Source organism: Eptatretus burgeri, chromosome 5 (assembly GCF_056783735.1).
Source record: "Eptatretus burgeri isolate ZD-2024b chromosome 5, Ebu_testis_v1, whole genome shotgun sequence".
NCBI classification, from domain to species: domain Eukaryota; kingdom Metazoa; phylum Chordata; class Myxini; order Myxiniformes; family Myxinidae; genus Eptatretus; species Eptatretus burgeri.
In genome coordinates, this window is record NC_140965.1 from 69,755,327 (window position 1) to 69,773,199 (window position 17,873).

Sequence of the window (17,873 nt, forward strand, 5' to 3'; positions counted from 1 at the left end):
CAACGTTTTGTCATAACTCGTCCATAACTTTTTGAAATATCCTGCTATACATCATTTTTGGTCCCATTTCTCAATGGTGAAAAAGTAACTTATAAAATTAAAAAATTCTCAAATCCGGATCTTCAAAAAATTCGAATTAATTCATTCTTGTCAAACACCCAACCTGTCCACCAAATTCCATCCGAATCCATACAAACTTTTTTAGATATCCTGCTGATAGACAAACAAACAAGAAGACGTCATGTATCGCACGATACTTGCAAAATCCATAAAACAAATTTGACCTCAAAAATAATTGGTGGTTGAATTAAATGACCAAATATGCAAATCCTCTTCAAATTTCAAGTGAATCGGATGAAAATTGACAATATGAGAAATTCGGCCTGTGTCGTTCTTTTGGCCTCTGTTAACTTCAAGAATAATTGGCTGGTTTAATTCAGTGACCTGAAATCTAAATCCTCTTCAAATTTCAAGTCAATCGGATGAAAATTGAGGATTTTAGAAATACCACTTTACTTGTTGACCTTTGGCCAATGTTGACCTTTTGACCACAAAAACAACAGGCTCCTTTCTTATGACAAACTCTACCATGTGGTGAAGTTACGTGGATCGGTTTAGAATTGTGACCTGTAGGCGATAAACGGACAAACAGACAGACAGACAGAGAGACAGAATAACAAAATCGACTAACCAATATACTGTACGTGAAAAATCTTCAATTTTGCAAGTAACAAAGAAACAGATAGACAGACTGGGGTGAAAACAGAACCTCCTTCCACCCTCAGTGGCAGAGGTAACGAGATGGAACCTATGATAACTGAGGTTTCTGCGATGCAGGTCACAGGATTGGGCTGGAAAGACAAGTGAGATACATACACTCCCCTCTGAGCTGTCTTGCTTGGGTTTGAATCCCCACACAGCTATAAACTGTCATCCTGGTGCTTTGCAGATATCCAGGGCAAGTCATCATCCATCGGATGGACATGAAGCTGGGTGTTCTGCCTGCTGGCATTAGTTGGTGTATGTTAAAGATTGTGTCCACAGTTTCCTTCGTGAAGAGTCAGCGAGTTATCACCGGCACCAATACAACGCCAAATTAAAAATTCCTGCTCTAACCTGCAGGAGCAATGACTCCCAACAAATGATGCAGCCAGCAGCCACGTGCTGCACACATAAGAAGTCACAGGACAACAGTGTGTGTCAAACACTTACCAACACCACTGCAACAAAGGCCCATCTCAAACTCACAAATTGCATTATTGCGAGGATAACCTTTTAAAACCTGACTCGTTTTGACTGAGTCATGTGCTGTAGATTTCCAGTGACAGGTTGCATTAATAATGCTCAATGTAGTATATATTTATCACGCTTCTCCATGGCACTATGAGCTCGGATTGTAACCAACCTCGATTAAGCAAATATCACAGGAGAAACAAAAGAACATGTCTGTTGCAGTTGAGCTTTTCAATCAGTTATTTATCGCAGTCAGTAGAAAATGTTTATTGAAAAGGGTTTGCATATATGAAAATATTTCATATATGTTGCATATATGAAAACCGCAAAAAAAAGAAAAAGAAATCACATTTCTTTGTTCAATTTGGTAAATCAAATGTCTGCTTAAGGAGGCATCATTGAATGCGTAAAAAAGTGTCAGGTGGGTTGAGGGGAGGAGGATAGAGGGGGAGAGTGACACTAACATTTTGACGAAGAGTGCCTGGGTAGCGGCGGGAGTGGGCGCAGTACCGCATTCTACCAAAGCCAGGGTGGTGAAGCCAAACTTGTGGATGGTTTCGCTCGAGTCAAGCGGAGGGAAATCTTCATCAACCTCGCCATCGTCCTCGGCTATGTGCAGGCAGTATGCATCGACCTTCTCGCTGCCAGAACGTGGGAGACAAGGAAGGCAATAAGGAAATGATATCAAGGCTGCTGGGAATCCATTAGAAATGTTTTAAATGAAGACAAGCAGAATGCTACGATAAAATATAAACTGATCGATCCTCCTCCACCACCACCAAAATAAAATGCATAATCGAGTCTCAGTGAATCTTTCATCTCCATTCTTTAAAAAAAAAAAAAAATTTAATACAACAGGTGGGTGTGGAAAGGATGGATAATGGCAAGAGAACAGATATCATGGGGTTAGGAATGGAAGATGACAACTTCCTGGGCTGGAAGAGCGGGTTTCTATTGTGATAAGCAAATATTGGGGCTGAGGATTGGATGGCCAAACGGAAGTGATATCACAAGTAAGAGAAAAGTAAACAGAGAAGAAGGGACACAGCAATAGATTGGACACATGTGAGTGCTAAAGCAGCACGCATGCACGCACGCACGCACGCACGCACGCACGCACGCACGCACACTCTTTTAATATGGATAAGCCACAGAGTTTGTGGAGAGACGAGCACCTAGCAGTGATCTGTTATTGAGGTCGCTTTGCCCACTTTGACCCTACCAGCACAAACCTCCACCAACATTTGGAGAAGATGTTTTACTTATTCCACACAACACATCTATTGTCACTGCCATCACCGAATCTCAAAAGTCTTTTCTATTTAAAAGGGTATGCTTGATAACGTTTGCAAAGATTTGCTCAATTCGATACGAGTCAGAGGTGGAAAAACATTTTGGAATCGCAAGAGGAAGTGAAAAACAGAGATACACAAGTATGCAATTCCATTTGGCACCATCCTCCTCAAACCATTTCCACCAAGAATCCCTTCACCGACTCGCGGCATTAAACAAAGGCCTAAGGCAAACCGGTTCTATGAGGAAGTCAATCACAACTGCCCAACAACCAGCTCTAACTCTGATAGCTGTGAAACCGATAAAGACTTGCGAGTAAGTGATTTTAGGCATGGCAGAACATGTTTATCATCCATAAATTCAAATACTCGCATGGATCCAAACTCTCTCAAGACTTAACACACAAATCCCACCACCATAGCACAGCGTTGAGGTCCTGAACCCTCTGAAACCCGCATCGTATCCCGTTCCCAGGCCCTTGCTTTCGGAGAGCGTCTGTGGAGATAATAGTTTTATATTGGCAGTATGGGATGCATAAGGCACGTAACGGCCCCCTGGACAGCCGCCTGTGTGTATGGGGGGGGGTGGGGGGAGAGAAGGGGGGGGGGTATTGGAAGTGTTTATACACCTGTCAGTATGCCCTAATGAAGAGTTATGCAGCAGAGTGCATTATGAAAGGGGGCATTTTCTTGGCAGAGATCAGATAGCTAATTAAATCGCAACAAATGCGGTGGCGCGACGCTTTAGGCTGATTGAAAGCTCCTGCCAGTGGCCCGGCATCTGTTCCGCCAGGACGATGCTGGGACCATGCACCGCACGGATCGGGATTACGGTGGCTTACTGTACCTCGGCCCCCTGTGTCGATGCACTCCATCAAACGCGGAAATAAAGTCTGGGAGAGTCGTTTCTCATCTCTGTTACATTGGATATTCGGCGTTTGGACGGCAAACAGTTTGTTCACATGCATGTTCTGGTGTCTGTTCTGATTTTATGTTGTTGGTGCTTCTGCTGTTGCAGATTCAACTACATCACTGTGGCAAATCCACAAATCCAGAACATAACTTCAGAAAGCATCCGTGGTACCCAAAGGTTGAACCATAATTGCTGAATTTCTTTTTGACAAGTGCCAAAAGCAAAGAATTTATGCTTTTGCTCACATTTTGCAGAAGTATCAGATTATTCTACTGTATACAACATCAAGGCTCACAAAAGAGCGAGTTGACAAGGGGTAAAAATGCAATGCCATGACAGTGGGGGCACAGTTGTATCCATCCATCCATCTATTGGGACCATCCTCTATGCAGAGCGTTGGTGCTGCCTAATCAGTCTCCTTGGCTATTGGGTACAATCCTGGATGGGTCACCACTCCGACACAGGATACCAGCAAGCTGGCACTCATTTTGCCGACCTCGGAAGGATGACAGGCAGAGTCAACCCCACCTGGTATTAATTCAACAGCAGAGCAGGATTTGAACTCAGGATCCTAGGATCCCAAGTCCACCACCCTAACCATGAAGCCAACACCAAGCATTGTTGTATACAGCAAGCAAGGAATTAGTGAACAAGAAAAGAAGAGAGAGTGGAAGAGAGGAAACATAGTAGCCTGCAAGTAAGATGGTTAAGTAAGGTTAATGGGGTATTAAAGATCACAAGTAGAGCTAGGGAATGACAAGAGATGGTGATGCACCAATTGCTTGAAGCTCTGGAGGGAAGAGTGTAGTTGAATAGACTCTGGAAGGTGGTTCCACAAATGGGAGAAAAGAGGAACAAGAGTGGAAGTGGGTGTTGAACGTCCCAGATTTTTGGATGAACGTCCTAGATCCTTGTGTGTTGAACGTCCCAGATGCTAAAAGTATCCACCTCCATTTCAGTATAAGATCATGTGTCGAGGACAAAGTTGGTCCATGAAACGTTTTACCTTTCCATGCATCCCCCCCCCCCAAATGCTTTACTGTGTAATTTTCTTCGGTTTTTGGTGGCGGTGGGGAGGGGGGAGAGGGGGAAGGAGGGTCGTTTTTGGCTCAAAAACTTTTTGAAAAGAAAAAAAAATCGGTTTGACTCCTCTTCTGAGAAATCAAAGCTTTGTTTGATGACATCAAACTGCATGTGATGCAGGGAAGGCTCATGACCTACATGGCTAAATGAAACTAGTGCTATTAACAGTCGGAGAGGTGGTTTGCTCAAACACGTCGGAAGTGAATTAAAGTACCTCGGGATGTCTTGTTATTTATATTTTCCACAATAGATGATGATTCGGTATAGATATTGTCAACGAATTGGATACACAAACAGCAGCGAATGTTCAACCTTCATACAGAAAGACACAAAACATGAAATAGCATGATGTAGCCTCAATGGAAGTGTGGATACTTGAAATACCATTGGCGAGCAGGTGGAAACCAAAACGAGCGTCTTACCCTTCCCCATCCTTGAACTTTGCTCATCAATTTTACTGAATTAAAGTGAGATGGACATCATAATTCGAGCAAAGGGATGAGCATAGCTTGATGAGGGATAAAAGTATCGTTCTTTGCAAACAGGATCAAACTCGAGTTATTTGGCAACAGAAAATGACAGCTTGTACAACTGCAGATAAAACACAATCATAGACAATGTACAACATCTTCGATGGAAGTGCAGGGAAGAATCAATACAAGCTCCGGTCAACTGTGCTGGAAATTTACACAAAGGAAACGGTGCACCGGGACTGCTGACAGTGACAGCAATATTCCGATCCCTCAAGTCAGTCATCGAGGAACACACCTTTTAGCGTGGCAATTCATCTTCCACCATGATAGCCGTCCAAAGGATACATAGGCCAATGAAGGACGGCGGGGGCGGGGGGGTTGAGGGGTGAGGGGTGGAGGTGAGAAAAGAAGTAAGGGTGGGGTGAACTAGGAAAAAAGGAAGGAAGGAGGAAAAAAAAATAAGATGGGGGAACAAGAAGGAACAAAAATACAAAAAGAGAAAATAATTGGAAGTGTGATCGGAAAGGAGAAATGGAAAGAAGTGGTGGGGGTGGGGAAGGGGGGGGAGAAGGGGAAGTGTAGAATTAAATGCTAACTTGAGCTTTGGTTCTCGGCCTTCATTGGTGTACTGCCAGCAAATGAGTCCCACGAGATCCTGCACACGAGCGTTGGCGATCACCACCATGGTCATAGACTGCCGGCTCTCGGTGGCAACACCTCCGGGCAAGAACACATCTATCTTCTTGGTCGCCGTCGTACCAACATGGCCCTGCAAAACATGTGAATGAAAGTTGGAACATATCGTCATCTTCGTCACAGTATTCATCAGCACATCCATAAAGATGAGCCAGATAAACAAACAAATTGAAAGCTAAACTACTCATTCCCATACACTGGACAAAGTCCACGATGGAATCTTTATGGTTAGAAAAACAACCAAAAAGGCAATAATTAGAGAAAAATAGAACAACAGACTGCAGTAAAAGGTCACAGGACCTGTGCAACCGAACAAAAGATAATGTTTCCAGGGCCATTTTGGCAGCTGAGCTGCCCAGTCTGTCCAGCTACTATGGAAACACTCAGAGCAGCACGAATGTGTTCTCTAACATAATAAAGAAAACAATCTTAGTTACCTGCCATCACTGCCGCTTTACAACCTTTTCCTCCAAAACCAACAACACCGATACCATCTATAACTCCTGAGAACGTAAAAGCGAAAACCATCTCAAGCTAGTCCAGTTTGCTTGGACGGCCTGTCGCTATTATTAGAGTTTTGGGCATTGCTCAAACCCTCTCCAAAATGGAGGTCTGTGAGATGATTATCATCCCAAAAACAGATCACAAAAAAGCAGCGCTCAGAGCTGCCAGGCAAAAAAATAATTATGCAGATTTCAAGCTGGAATGTCAGATCCATAATCATAGCCCCCTGGGCTCAAAGCACTCGCTGCTCGCAACGATGACCGTATTCAAACGTGCGAGGCGCTGCAGTCCACGGGTTGGAAGGAGGAGAAGATGCGAAAACGGCATCGCTCTCAGCGTTCGTCCCTCTTTCTTCCCCTTGAGTGCCTCGTGCCCACGAGCAGGTGCAATTTGCCACGACAGCCTCACTCTGGGACATGGCCCCTCTCATTCTGCTTTCGGGGAAATGTTTGACGAGTGCAGGTTTCTGTTGGTTTTTCACATTGTGAGCAAGTAGGATGAGAGTGATTGTTCCTGGCAGTTCACACTTGCTAAATCGCACGTCAAATCTGCATCACTTTTCATCAAGAGAAAATGAAATAAAAGAAAGAAATAAGGTTGAATTGCAATGGTGGAAAAAAAAAACAAAAGAAGAGAAAAACAACAAAAGATAAAAGCTCGTCTAAGCAAACTCTATTGCTCAATACAACATGCACTTTGAAGTATCCAAGAAAGGATCTACCAAACTTACATAAACCTCCTTTAAAGTTCAAACAGTGAGCTGATGCTGATGTGCAAAGATGCCACAACTACGCACAAGCTGGTGTCACCACTTTCAGCAATTTTGCTTCTGCAGAGGCATTTCAATCTGCAGCCATCGCGTCGACGTTCTATGCATACACGGACATTCATTCCATCCTGCGTTGGACAACGTTTAGTCCTCAAAATAAATGTGACCCGAGGCCAAGGAAAACGGTTTGTCTTTATTCTATCCCGACCATCACTGTCATTTCTGTCGTGGGAGATTGCTGCAACCACTGTGACGATGCATTGCTCTTTTGCTGCTTGTTTATACAGAGAAAAAGCTCAAACCGTTCAGCTCGAAAAAGCTCAGAGAACAACACAGAGGGTCCAAACACAAGGGTTCAAATCCAGTGTGAGATGTCGATTTGTGCCATAATGCCCATTTCTTCCTTACGGCTTCCGTACAGTTTCCTTCAGGAACTTTAAACACAAAAGGAATGAAGAGGCACCTGGAAATGTACGAGGGAAGTGAAATGATAACGTAACATGGATACCTTCCCGATCGACGATGCATCTCTTGAACAAATTTCAAGCTCGAGACGCCCAGCCGGTCTCACAGACGCCACAGCTTAAAACTCGAGGATTGCAATGATTTCACGCTTGGTAGATTGAGGGCCCAAAGAAAATATGAGCATTAGTCATGCCTGTTGAAATATGGCAATTATTTTTACAGACTGCACAAGGAACCATAATTGTTGACTTTTTCCTGTATTGTGGCACCTAAAGGCCTGCCACGGGCTCCATCAAACACCTTGTGAGCAAGTGACGAATCTCGTAGACGGTTGGCCCTTTGTCCAATCATGCCTCACCTTATCAGCACTCGTTCCAAACGAAAGAGACAAATTATAATGGTTGATGAAAGATTGCAATAAGCAATATAGTCACGGCCAAAAGACAACCAACCAATTGGCCATTTGTTCTCTTAATCCAGGCAATTGAACACTAGAGTTAAGAGTTTACAAAGAACCAGTCAGACACCAAAGTAAAAGACCTCAAATGAGTTTGGTGGACAAATATGGAGAACCTTTATACCAGCCAGGTTAGTAAGATGGCAAACTCAGAGCTTAAAAGTAAACTTACGTTATCAAAAAGCAATTCCTTATGTTTCCTCAACTTCCACAATACCTACTCTCATCACACCATCCTCTGTTCAATGAAAATTTTTTTAAAATCATCTGATGAGAGCAAGTCAGGTCTCCGCAAATAGAATCAGGATAAATTAGTGCAATTACAAGAATATGATCAAACCTGCCATCAAAATGCGAGGTGCAGTAACTAAAACAAAAATGGTGAGTGGGTGGCAGTTTAAGACCAATTATTTGGTGCATCCGGCCAGCGGCTCCACACCCGTACGCCTTCACGGGTGATGTCAGACCTGGAAGCAATTAGTGGCTAGTACAGGAGCGCGGGCATACAAAGGGGCCTTTGTGGGTGCAGGCTGTATGTAAGTGCTTTCACATGGCAGGGTGCACATATCCAGTATCATGGGGCATCCAGGCCGAGGAGTCAGAAGTGCAACAGAGTCCATCAGCTGCGTATTAGAACCCGACATTCCATTTACTCCTCTGACGATGCATTCCTATACAAATACCAAACCTTACGAAATACAGCCTCACTCGGCCACAACAGCCATATTAAATACGACAAATATAAACCAACCAAGCAACATCATCAATAACTGCTTGAAATTCTGCAATTCAGACCCAAGCACACAATGCAGACAACCAAGGTCAATGTCAAATGGACTTCGCGAAGATTAAAAACATTTTGCTATCATGTGCCTTCGATGTCAAACTGAATGGGTGTTCCAGCACATAATGATTGTTGAACATCACTCAGGTGATCGCTTCTATACATGCTGTTCACCTCGCCAAGCATTCATGGAACATTTATAACTCTCCACGAGGTCATTAAAAGTAAAACATTTGGATAGTTCGTTGATATTATTTACACATTACATGCTGTTCATTTACATTGAAGGAGAGAATGTGTCTGTGTGGAAAAAAGAGGATCCTGTAAAGATGCTGGAGAATCGTCAGGAGATCAAACTTGTGTACAAAGGTGTATTAATATTATTATTATTATTATTATTATCCTTTTCTTTTTTTTTTAAACAGAATTACTTGCACCTTCAGCTGTCCCAAGATCTCCCATAAATTGCTCAGTGTTGCTGTTCATTTGAAAATGTCTCAAGGTCAGTAATCAAGCTCGGCCACGATGTCAACATAGATTCCGAGCTTCAACGTGACAATCATGATCCGTCTTTGTGAGACATGGAAGTGAAACATGGTTCTCGATCAATGCATAGAACACAACCAGACTCACATGCTTCTCAGGCAAATGCAAGTCTGAGTTTTGGTCGAACTAGGTTTCCAAATGATCTGTATTTGCACAGGCCTGCAAGTTGAGAGTCCAGCAGATTCAATTATATTCTATTCCGTATACATCTTGGACGCTGCTGTCCTGTCTGTGCCTGTTTGTGCTGAGGATGTTGAGGTCGTGGAGAGATTCACTTACCTTGGCAGTGATATTCATGTCTCTGCTGGCTGTGAGTCAGAGGTCAATAGATGTCTGGGTCGGGCCTGGGGAGTCATGGATTCACTGGATAATGGGGTGTGGCGCTGCCGGTACCTGTGCGGGAGGACGAAAGTCCGAGTCTTCAGGTCCTTGGTGCTTACAGTCTTGCTCTATGGATGCGCGACTTGGACTCTGACCAAGAATCTGAGAGGGAAACTTAATTCCTTTGGTACCAGGTCTCTTCTGAGAATCCTTGGCTATCGCTGGTCGGACTTTGTGTCCAACGAGCGGTTGCTGAGAGAGACTCAAATGAGATTTGTCACCTGCATAGTCTGCGAGCGTCAGCTGTGGCTGTATGGACATGTGGCTCGTTTTCCTGACGCTGATCCTGCTCAACAGATTCTCTCAGCGAGGGAGTCTCGTGAGTGGAGGAGGCCAGTGGGCCGACCATGTGCCTCATGGTTGCAGCAGGTTGATCGGCATCTCTAGGAGATGGGGATGGGTCTGGCATCTGCCTGGGGGATGGCCAGACGGAGGCCCCTGGAGTACCGGCGGAAAGTGGATGCAGTGACGCGCTGCTCTGACGCATGCTCCCATACCTGACCTGACCTGTTTCGTATATCCAAACACAATAAAGCACCGCTTCTTTTTCTTTGCAAGTTTTTATCCATTACTCCAATGTATTTACACTTCACTGTCTTTTTCACTCATTGCTAGACAACTATGACCATCATAGTGGGGAATGAATTTTTGCAAAGCTTACTGGACAAGTATATAATGTTTGTGTGAGTGCATGAGTGCATGTGAGTGCAGTGGGCTGCTACTGCCAAAAGCACTTGTAAAGCGTATGTATACTCACTGAAACTGCAAGTTGTGTTGAGTCTTTCACTGACTGCAACCCAAGGCAGACATTCAATTTTGACGAAAATATTCTTTCCTGCCTGCAATTCAAAATCCTCGTTAACTTTGCGATGGCTAAACAGGATGGATGTGTGTCAGGTGCCCCGCCCATTGGTCAGAACACTTGCAGGAAGTTCTGGTGTGACACACAGATGAATATGGTCACCTTGCCAGTTAAGCTATCCTCGTGAATGTATGTATGTATATATGTATATATATATATATATATATATATATATATATATATATATATATATATATATATATATATATATATATATATATATATATATATATATATATACATACATATACATATACAGTAGTGTATGTTTGTTTGTCCTCTTATAACTCAAAAACGACGCATCCCAGAGCAAAACTAAAGGCATATTCGGAATCAGCACGTTTCAGAGGCACAATAGCACACCTTAGATGTTTTAAAAAACCGAAAAAAACGTCGATTTTTTTCCCCTGTTTCAATTTTTCTGCCTCAATTGATTGATTTTTCCGCATCGAGACTTTTTTTAATTCACAACCTGATCAAGATAAGACAAAGACAAACCAGTGGATGGACAGACCAGTGAACGTTTACAAAGTTTCTGATCAAAATTTGACTGATTTTAGATGCCCCGAAAAAGGAAGAGCTTCATTGGTCCCAAGGCAGCTGCAGCTAGGCGAAAACCCACGAAGAGACAACAGGAGACTGAAGAGGAGACATGAGTGACCGAAACTCTCGTCTGCGTTCGGTGAGGACCTGAAGAGGAAGGATACGGTCAATCGTTGACCTCTTTGGTGTAAAGCCTGACTGCTCTGGACGCTGGTGCTCAAGCAGATGGTGGTGAACCCAATCAAGAATTATCCGAGCAAAGACCTTGCCCGGCATTGAGAGCAGCGTCACCCCTCGGAAGTTGTTGCAGTCTTGGCGATCACCCTTCCCTTTACAGAGAGGGAGAACAAGGCCCCTCTTCCAATCAGTTGGGATGATGCCTGTGTTCCAGGCAGAGCACAAAACTGCATGCAACGACACAAGTGCAGCATTTCCACCAGCCTTGAGAAGTTCAGCATGGATGCCACAGATAGCTGGAGCTTTACGCCGTTTCAACCGGTTCACCGCAGCCCATGTTTCCACAAGCGAAGGTGGACCACAGTTGATTGGAGGGTCAGCAACGGGGATTGTAACACCCTTGACGTCCAACTCGACAGCTGGGGGGATCAGCCTGGTACAACCGCTCAAAGTAACCGGCCCAGCAGGCCTTCACTTCAAATTCTTTTGTCAAGAGCCTACCACTCTCTGCTCTAACTGCAGTGCTCCGAGGGATGGCTTGGATGAACGCAATGTGCGAATTCCCCTGTAAGCGGGACGAGAATCACCTGTCCACAGGTGATGCTCTACCCGCTCACAGATTCCTCGCACATAGGCCTCCTTGTCCACCCTTAATGCACGTACAGTTTTACGCCTCAACTCCCTGAACAGCTCAGCTCTGCCATTCAGCCTGGCCCTGCGACTCTGGTAAATGGTATCCAGTCTCTCTTGAGAGAAAAAAATCTTCTTTGCCCTGCGGTGAGTTCCAAGACATCCACCGGCAACATCAAGGACGGTGGTCTTGAAAGCACTCCATAACTCTTCAGGACCCCCCAAAGCACCCAGACCCCCCACATGTCCATTCAGCCTGTTCGCAAACTCCTCAGTTACCCTCTCATGCTCGAGCTTGCCAACATCCAGCCTCAGCTGGGATGGTACCATTCTCCTGGATTTAAGTTGCAGCTTTAGAGTTGCTACAACAAGCCGGTGGTCAGTATTGAGGAACTGAGAACTCCGGTAGACCCTGCAGTTCTGGATCATCCTCCAGTGACCATCAACGAGGACATGGTCAATCTCCTTTGCCACACTGCCAGCGTTGGAATACCAAGTCCAGCGATGAGCTTGTGGGCGCTGAAACCATGAACCAGCCACCCTAAGTCCATGACCTCTTGCAAAGTCAAGGAACTTAGTGCTATTCTGGTTCATAGTTACTGACCCATGGGGACCAACACATGTCTCATAACCATCCCTATCAGTTCCAGTCGATGCATTGAACTTCCCCAAGACTAGAAGTGTATCTCGTCTGGGGCACTGATCAACCAGAAACTCGAGCGTGGCGTAGAATGCATCCTTCACGCTGAGATCACTCGCCTCAGTCGGAGCATAAACAGAGACCAGGGAAATGACATGTAAGGAGTGACGAATCCTTAGTCTCATAATACGCTCATTGACCGGTGTTATCTCAGTTATCATTGGGGTCAGCTTATTGGACACACCTACAGCAACTCCGTGAGTATGGTAACCATCAGAGTGACCAAACCAATAGTAGGTGTAACCACCCACCATTACCTCACCGCAATCCGGTCTCCGAACCTCAGAGAGTGCTGCAATACCGAAGTTCAAACGCTTGAGCTCAGATGATAACAGAGACAGGTGATCATCCTCTCTTAGGGATAGGACATTCCAGGCACCCACCCGAAGGGACCGCCTCAGGTTAACCCAAGGAGACCGCTGTCTGGTGGACGACACCTCAGCACCACTCCGATACACTCTCCCACAATCTGACCCAGGAATGTTACCCCATAGTTTCCCTCCTATCATCAAAGACTGGGGGTCCCGAAGGCTTTGCCCCAATCCCGTCATCCGGTGAGCTGCTCTGCGAAGGGAAGCTGCACAGGAGGTACTCCCACGGAGTGGGTTTTCAGAAATTTTTGCGTTTTTGTGTTTTGCGGAATGAAGGGTTTTATGGTGGGCGGAGTGCAAATCCTGCCACCAACCTCCTAATAAAAAGTAACCCAACTGCAGGAGGACGTCCGCAGACACAGTTGGGCACTAGATATGGATGGCTGTTGGCTTACAAGGAGCTCCTCCGCCGTTTGACAGGTTTTGTTTTTAATCCTGCTGGTGTCCATATCTAAACACCCTCCTCACCAAAATATCCTGGTGGGGGAGACGGTTTAGTCGCCGACAACCTGACCATGGAACAGGTTAGTACAGGTTTACATGGTACCTGTAGCAGGTCACAGATCTAGCCTGACCTGACAAAGGTTAGCTTTAGATAGACCAGCCTCATGGGGCATGAGCAGTCCCCCATGGGGTCCGGTAACACGAGTGAGGGGAATTTCGGTTAGAATTTAGAAATGGATTGGAGACATGGAACGTGTAGTGGGGACGTAGCTTAGCGATAGAGTTAAATGGAACGTACATTAGAATAAGGGATGATGGGGAGCACGAGATAGTTAGGAGGAACGTAGCTCGTAGAGCGTCAGTCTGGAGTAGATTTTAAAAAAAAACATGATGAGTGAATGTGGGTCAGCGGGCCCAAGAGTGTGAATGGAGTGAAAGTGGAATGTATGGTGCGAACGAATGATTGGGGGGAGGAGTGAATCCCACCCAAGGGAACGTGGAGTTTAGTTAGTGTAATAACAGTTAGCGAGTTAGTTAAATTAACCTAAAGGATGTCGTTCTGGTTGTTGGTGTTGGACAAAGGCACAAAACCTTTTGCAGGGTGCAGGAGACTATTGACCGGCTGGGAGCATGGCTGATGAAATATGCGTACTGAGTAGAGGGCACCCCGGGCACCGGAGTAGTCGGCCAGAGTACGCCATGGGTCCAAGGGACCGAGTTAGTGTAATGGGCATGGGTCGCCCACGGAAATGGGACCAGGAGGACCAAAATGTCGCGTGGGTATCAACGGGGAAGATGGCAGGAAGGGCATCCCCCATGTTCATAAGGAGAACGTCGGCTCGGAGACAGCCTCAGCGACCCGGGGGTGCCGAAGATCGAGTTAGGCAGATGGGTATCCCTGCCAATGGAGCCACGCTGCCCAGCCACGAAATTGTGCAAGAGCACGGGAGAAACTTTGTGGGAAAGGCCCAAATTAATAATGAACACCAACACAGGCGACGGGAATCATGGTTGCGAGAACCGATAGTTTAAAAAGACAGGCGTGTTGAAAAGCCCCAGGGATAGATTAACATTTAATAAATGCTAAGATAGATAGGAAACGTGTACCCCTTCGCACCATTCATCCCTTCGCTGTTCGTAGGCCGCTGAACTCGCCTTGGAAATTTCTGAAACCTGTGGGAGTAATGCTGAGGCTGCATTGGGCCTCAGGACAGATTAACTTGTCTCCCTTAATCGTCTGAAAAGGGGATCTTAAGGATTGGGAACAGACAGTCAGGCCAGGTTAGATGAACAAAGACAATAAGGGGGTTAGGGACACACGTAATTATTAGATAAAATTTAAAATGTTTAAATTTAGTTGGGTTTTTTTTGCTTGTTGCAAGCTAATGGGGGTGGGTATGGACAAGGACAGGTATAGGCAATAGGTTGGGGGGAGACCGTAGAGTAGGACTGAGCCTGTCTTCGGACCGGCCAACGCCACCACACTCCCTCCACAACCTCACGAGACCACACCGAGGCCGGCCAGCATCATGTGCCGACCTGTTGCATCGCACCTAACCTGGTCTGCATTTGTCATGCCTTTCTTTTTCTGCCTTTGCCTTGACTCCATACTTGCCCATGCCTTTATTTGCATTGCCATGCCATTCAACCTCACCATGTGTGCCAGGACCATCTCTGTGAAAGTGTTTTGCAAGGACTGCCCCGCAGGCAGCCGCGTTACCGGGGACTGCATTGGGCTGCCCGGATATCTCCTTGTGGTGTGAAGGCCAGTTCAAATGGACCGGGGACTGCATTGGGCAGCCCGGATATCTCCTTGTTGTATAAAGGCCAGTTCAAATGGACCGGGAACTGCATTGGGCAGCCCGGATACCTCCTTGTTGCATAAAGGCCAGTTCAAATGGCCTGTGAAACGGCGTGTGGCCTGCCGTGTTCGGGTGAGTTGCCTCCAGCAGCCAGGAACGAAAAGAAAGTAAAAAATTCACCGACAAACAAGGGACCATTGAGGGTCCCGAAGATGTCTGACCATCGATTGCCTGCTGTGGCACTCAACCACGAATGTTGCCTTTATTTTGTTCTCTCCTCAAGTCACAGGTCCTGGGCCATGGGTAGTGTAAATATTAGAAATGTGTATAGTCCTAACCCACCTGTTGTTTGTTTAGCGCTGGCAATATAGTTAAGTTGTCCGAATGAGTCTGTTAGTTTCGTTACGCAACGCACTAGGTTATTTATTTTTGGGACATGTATTCAAAATGTTGCACTTAGGGATCTGTAGGTAAAACGTACTCGGGGAAACCTACACCTGCATGCCACACGGATGTAAATGACTCGGGTCGAGTCTCGCAAAAGGGAGGGGGGTAGTGTTATGGTTCTAGAAACCGTATGCATACAAACATACAGTTGTCCCGAAGTTAGTTATGCCATTTGTATATGTACAGATAGATCCCTCCCTTGTGTGTAGTGGGTAAGCAAAAGGGGTGTGTTGCGATGTTTTCTTAGTTAGATGAATTAATCATTTTCTCCCCTTTTATTTTATTTCCCCTGTTGTTGGAGCGGCAGTACCTTCCTCTCGCTTGTTACTCTCGTTTAGGCTGGACAAGCGCTTCACCGCTTACTCGCCTAACCAGAGACTCGTTTTTTAGAGGCAAAATGTTGCAGTAGTTCCTTCTTGGCAGGTCCAGACACGAGTGGAGTGGGCAGGCTTGCCGGCCTGGCCCAAGCCCCTCCCAGAAAGGGCGGACCCCATGAAGGCCCTGTCCAATCACGAAGGACGATGACGTCAGCTTCGCCAAAGCCCCTCCCCGCCCAGGGGGATCTGTAAAGTATGAAGTGATCCTCAGACTATGGTTGAGTGCTTGGAGTTCGTAGTTGGATTTGAGGGTTCATTTTGTGGGGGTCGTTGAATTGGTGGAAGGGTGTTGAGAAAGAAAGAAGGAAGGTCATTGGTTCTTTGGTGGTTGGAGAGTTTGGTGGGTTCGTTGGCGTTGTTGCAATGTGTCTACCCACGTCTCGCCTCGGCGGCCCACGCTCTCCTCTCCACGGACACAAACTCCACACGTACGGTTGTGGCTGACCAACTCAACCTTTGTCAGGTGCCGCAACACGGAGCATCCCTTCCCCCGAGGCTCTCAGGTACCGAGAACTGCAACCTCAACTTCCTCCCTTCCGAACTGCGAAAGGTCCCCTTTTCTTTTAATGGGGTTTATTTTCTCTGAGTGTGTATCTGAGTGAATGGCGCCTGTCCTTTAAATAAATTGTATAAGTTTTTGGTGATTGTAATTGTTGCTTGTATTAATCTCGTGTAAGTCTGCACTGTGTCCGCTTTTATAAGTTTCTGTAAAAATTGTCGCACGACATCTCTCTCTTCTTTCCCCTGCATAACACATCAATATACTTGTTCCTACACCACATGTTTTTCCTCGCCAAGTGTAAATAAATGATTGTAGAAATGTTCCCAGTTTGTTTTTGTCTTTTCCTTCATTGGTCTAGCATGGTTCGGATCTAAATTTAGGCGGGTCTTTATCCCCGATAATCTGTTCATTGCAGCCGGTATGTCCTTGGCAGTTCCGCTCGGCTGCATCCGATCCGGAGTTGGTAGTTGTTACTCTACCGTAGTTGGTAGAGTGATCCGGTTCGGGCAAGGTATACTGAGGGCGTGGTTCCCCGGTCGTCGTAACAGCGTGGTTAATTAGGTGAACTAATTAAACCTGGCAGGAAGACCGTACGCTTCGCGGTTAAGGTATTGGCGTCCACGGTCGGTTAAGCGACCCGCCGAGTCACGGAATTATCCGTGAGCGACGGCCTACAATTCCAGGAGTCTGGTGGGAGACGACGTAACTTCCCCCACCTAGTGGTCATTCTCGCCACCGGACCCCGGCCCGCAACAATATATATGTGTGTGCGTGTGTGTGTGTGTGTGTATACACACATATATATATATATATATATATATATATATATATATATATATATATATATATATATATATATATATATATATATATATATATATATATATATATGGCCCTGCGAGGAGGAGTGATGTAAGGGACATTTTTAATGATATGCTAATGATAGGCTCGGATGATAGGGTAAGGGTTAAAATAGTGTTATATGGCATTAACTCCAAAATGGCCGATGTGTCCCTTACATCACTCCTCACGGCGCCTCACTCATATATATGTTTGTGTGTGTATATATATATATATATATATATATATATATATATATATATATATATATATATATATATATATATATATATATATATATATATATATATATATATATATATATATATATATATAGTTGAAAGTGTGTCTGTCTGTGTGTCTGTATGTGTGTTTGTCTGTGACCTATGCATGCGAAAAGTACTGGACTGATCCTCACCAAACTTCACATGCTGACAGAACATGCACCCGGGAGTGTCCTGAAGTAAAATAATTGTACTTCCGACTTGCGGTTTCCGAATTATGACGACATCACCTGATTTCGTAACGTTAATTTTTCAAGTTCAGCCGATTAACATGGGGCCAACGTCATTTGCAATAGAA

The 17,873-nt window shown here is 45.3% G+C and overlaps 1 protein-coding gene across 2 annotated transcripts in view; it reads right to left on the minus strand.

Annotated features, from left to right (window-relative positions):
• Window positions 1-17,873, minus strand: part of MAPKAP1 (MAPK associated protein 1) — a 269,365-nt gene that overhangs the window by 105,760 nt on the left and 145,732 nt on the right. For both annotated transcript variants that reach the window (XM_085882336.1, XM_085882335.1), the window contains exons 4-5: window positions 5,591-5,763; window positions 1,698-1,874 (exon numbers count right to left, since the gene is read on the minus strand). In XM_085882336.1, coding sequence (XP_085738462.1) covers window positions 1,698-1,874; window positions 5,591-5,763 — 350 coding nt within the window. The remainder of the gene's footprint in view (window positions 1-1,697; window positions 1,875-5,590; window positions 5,764-17,873) is intronic.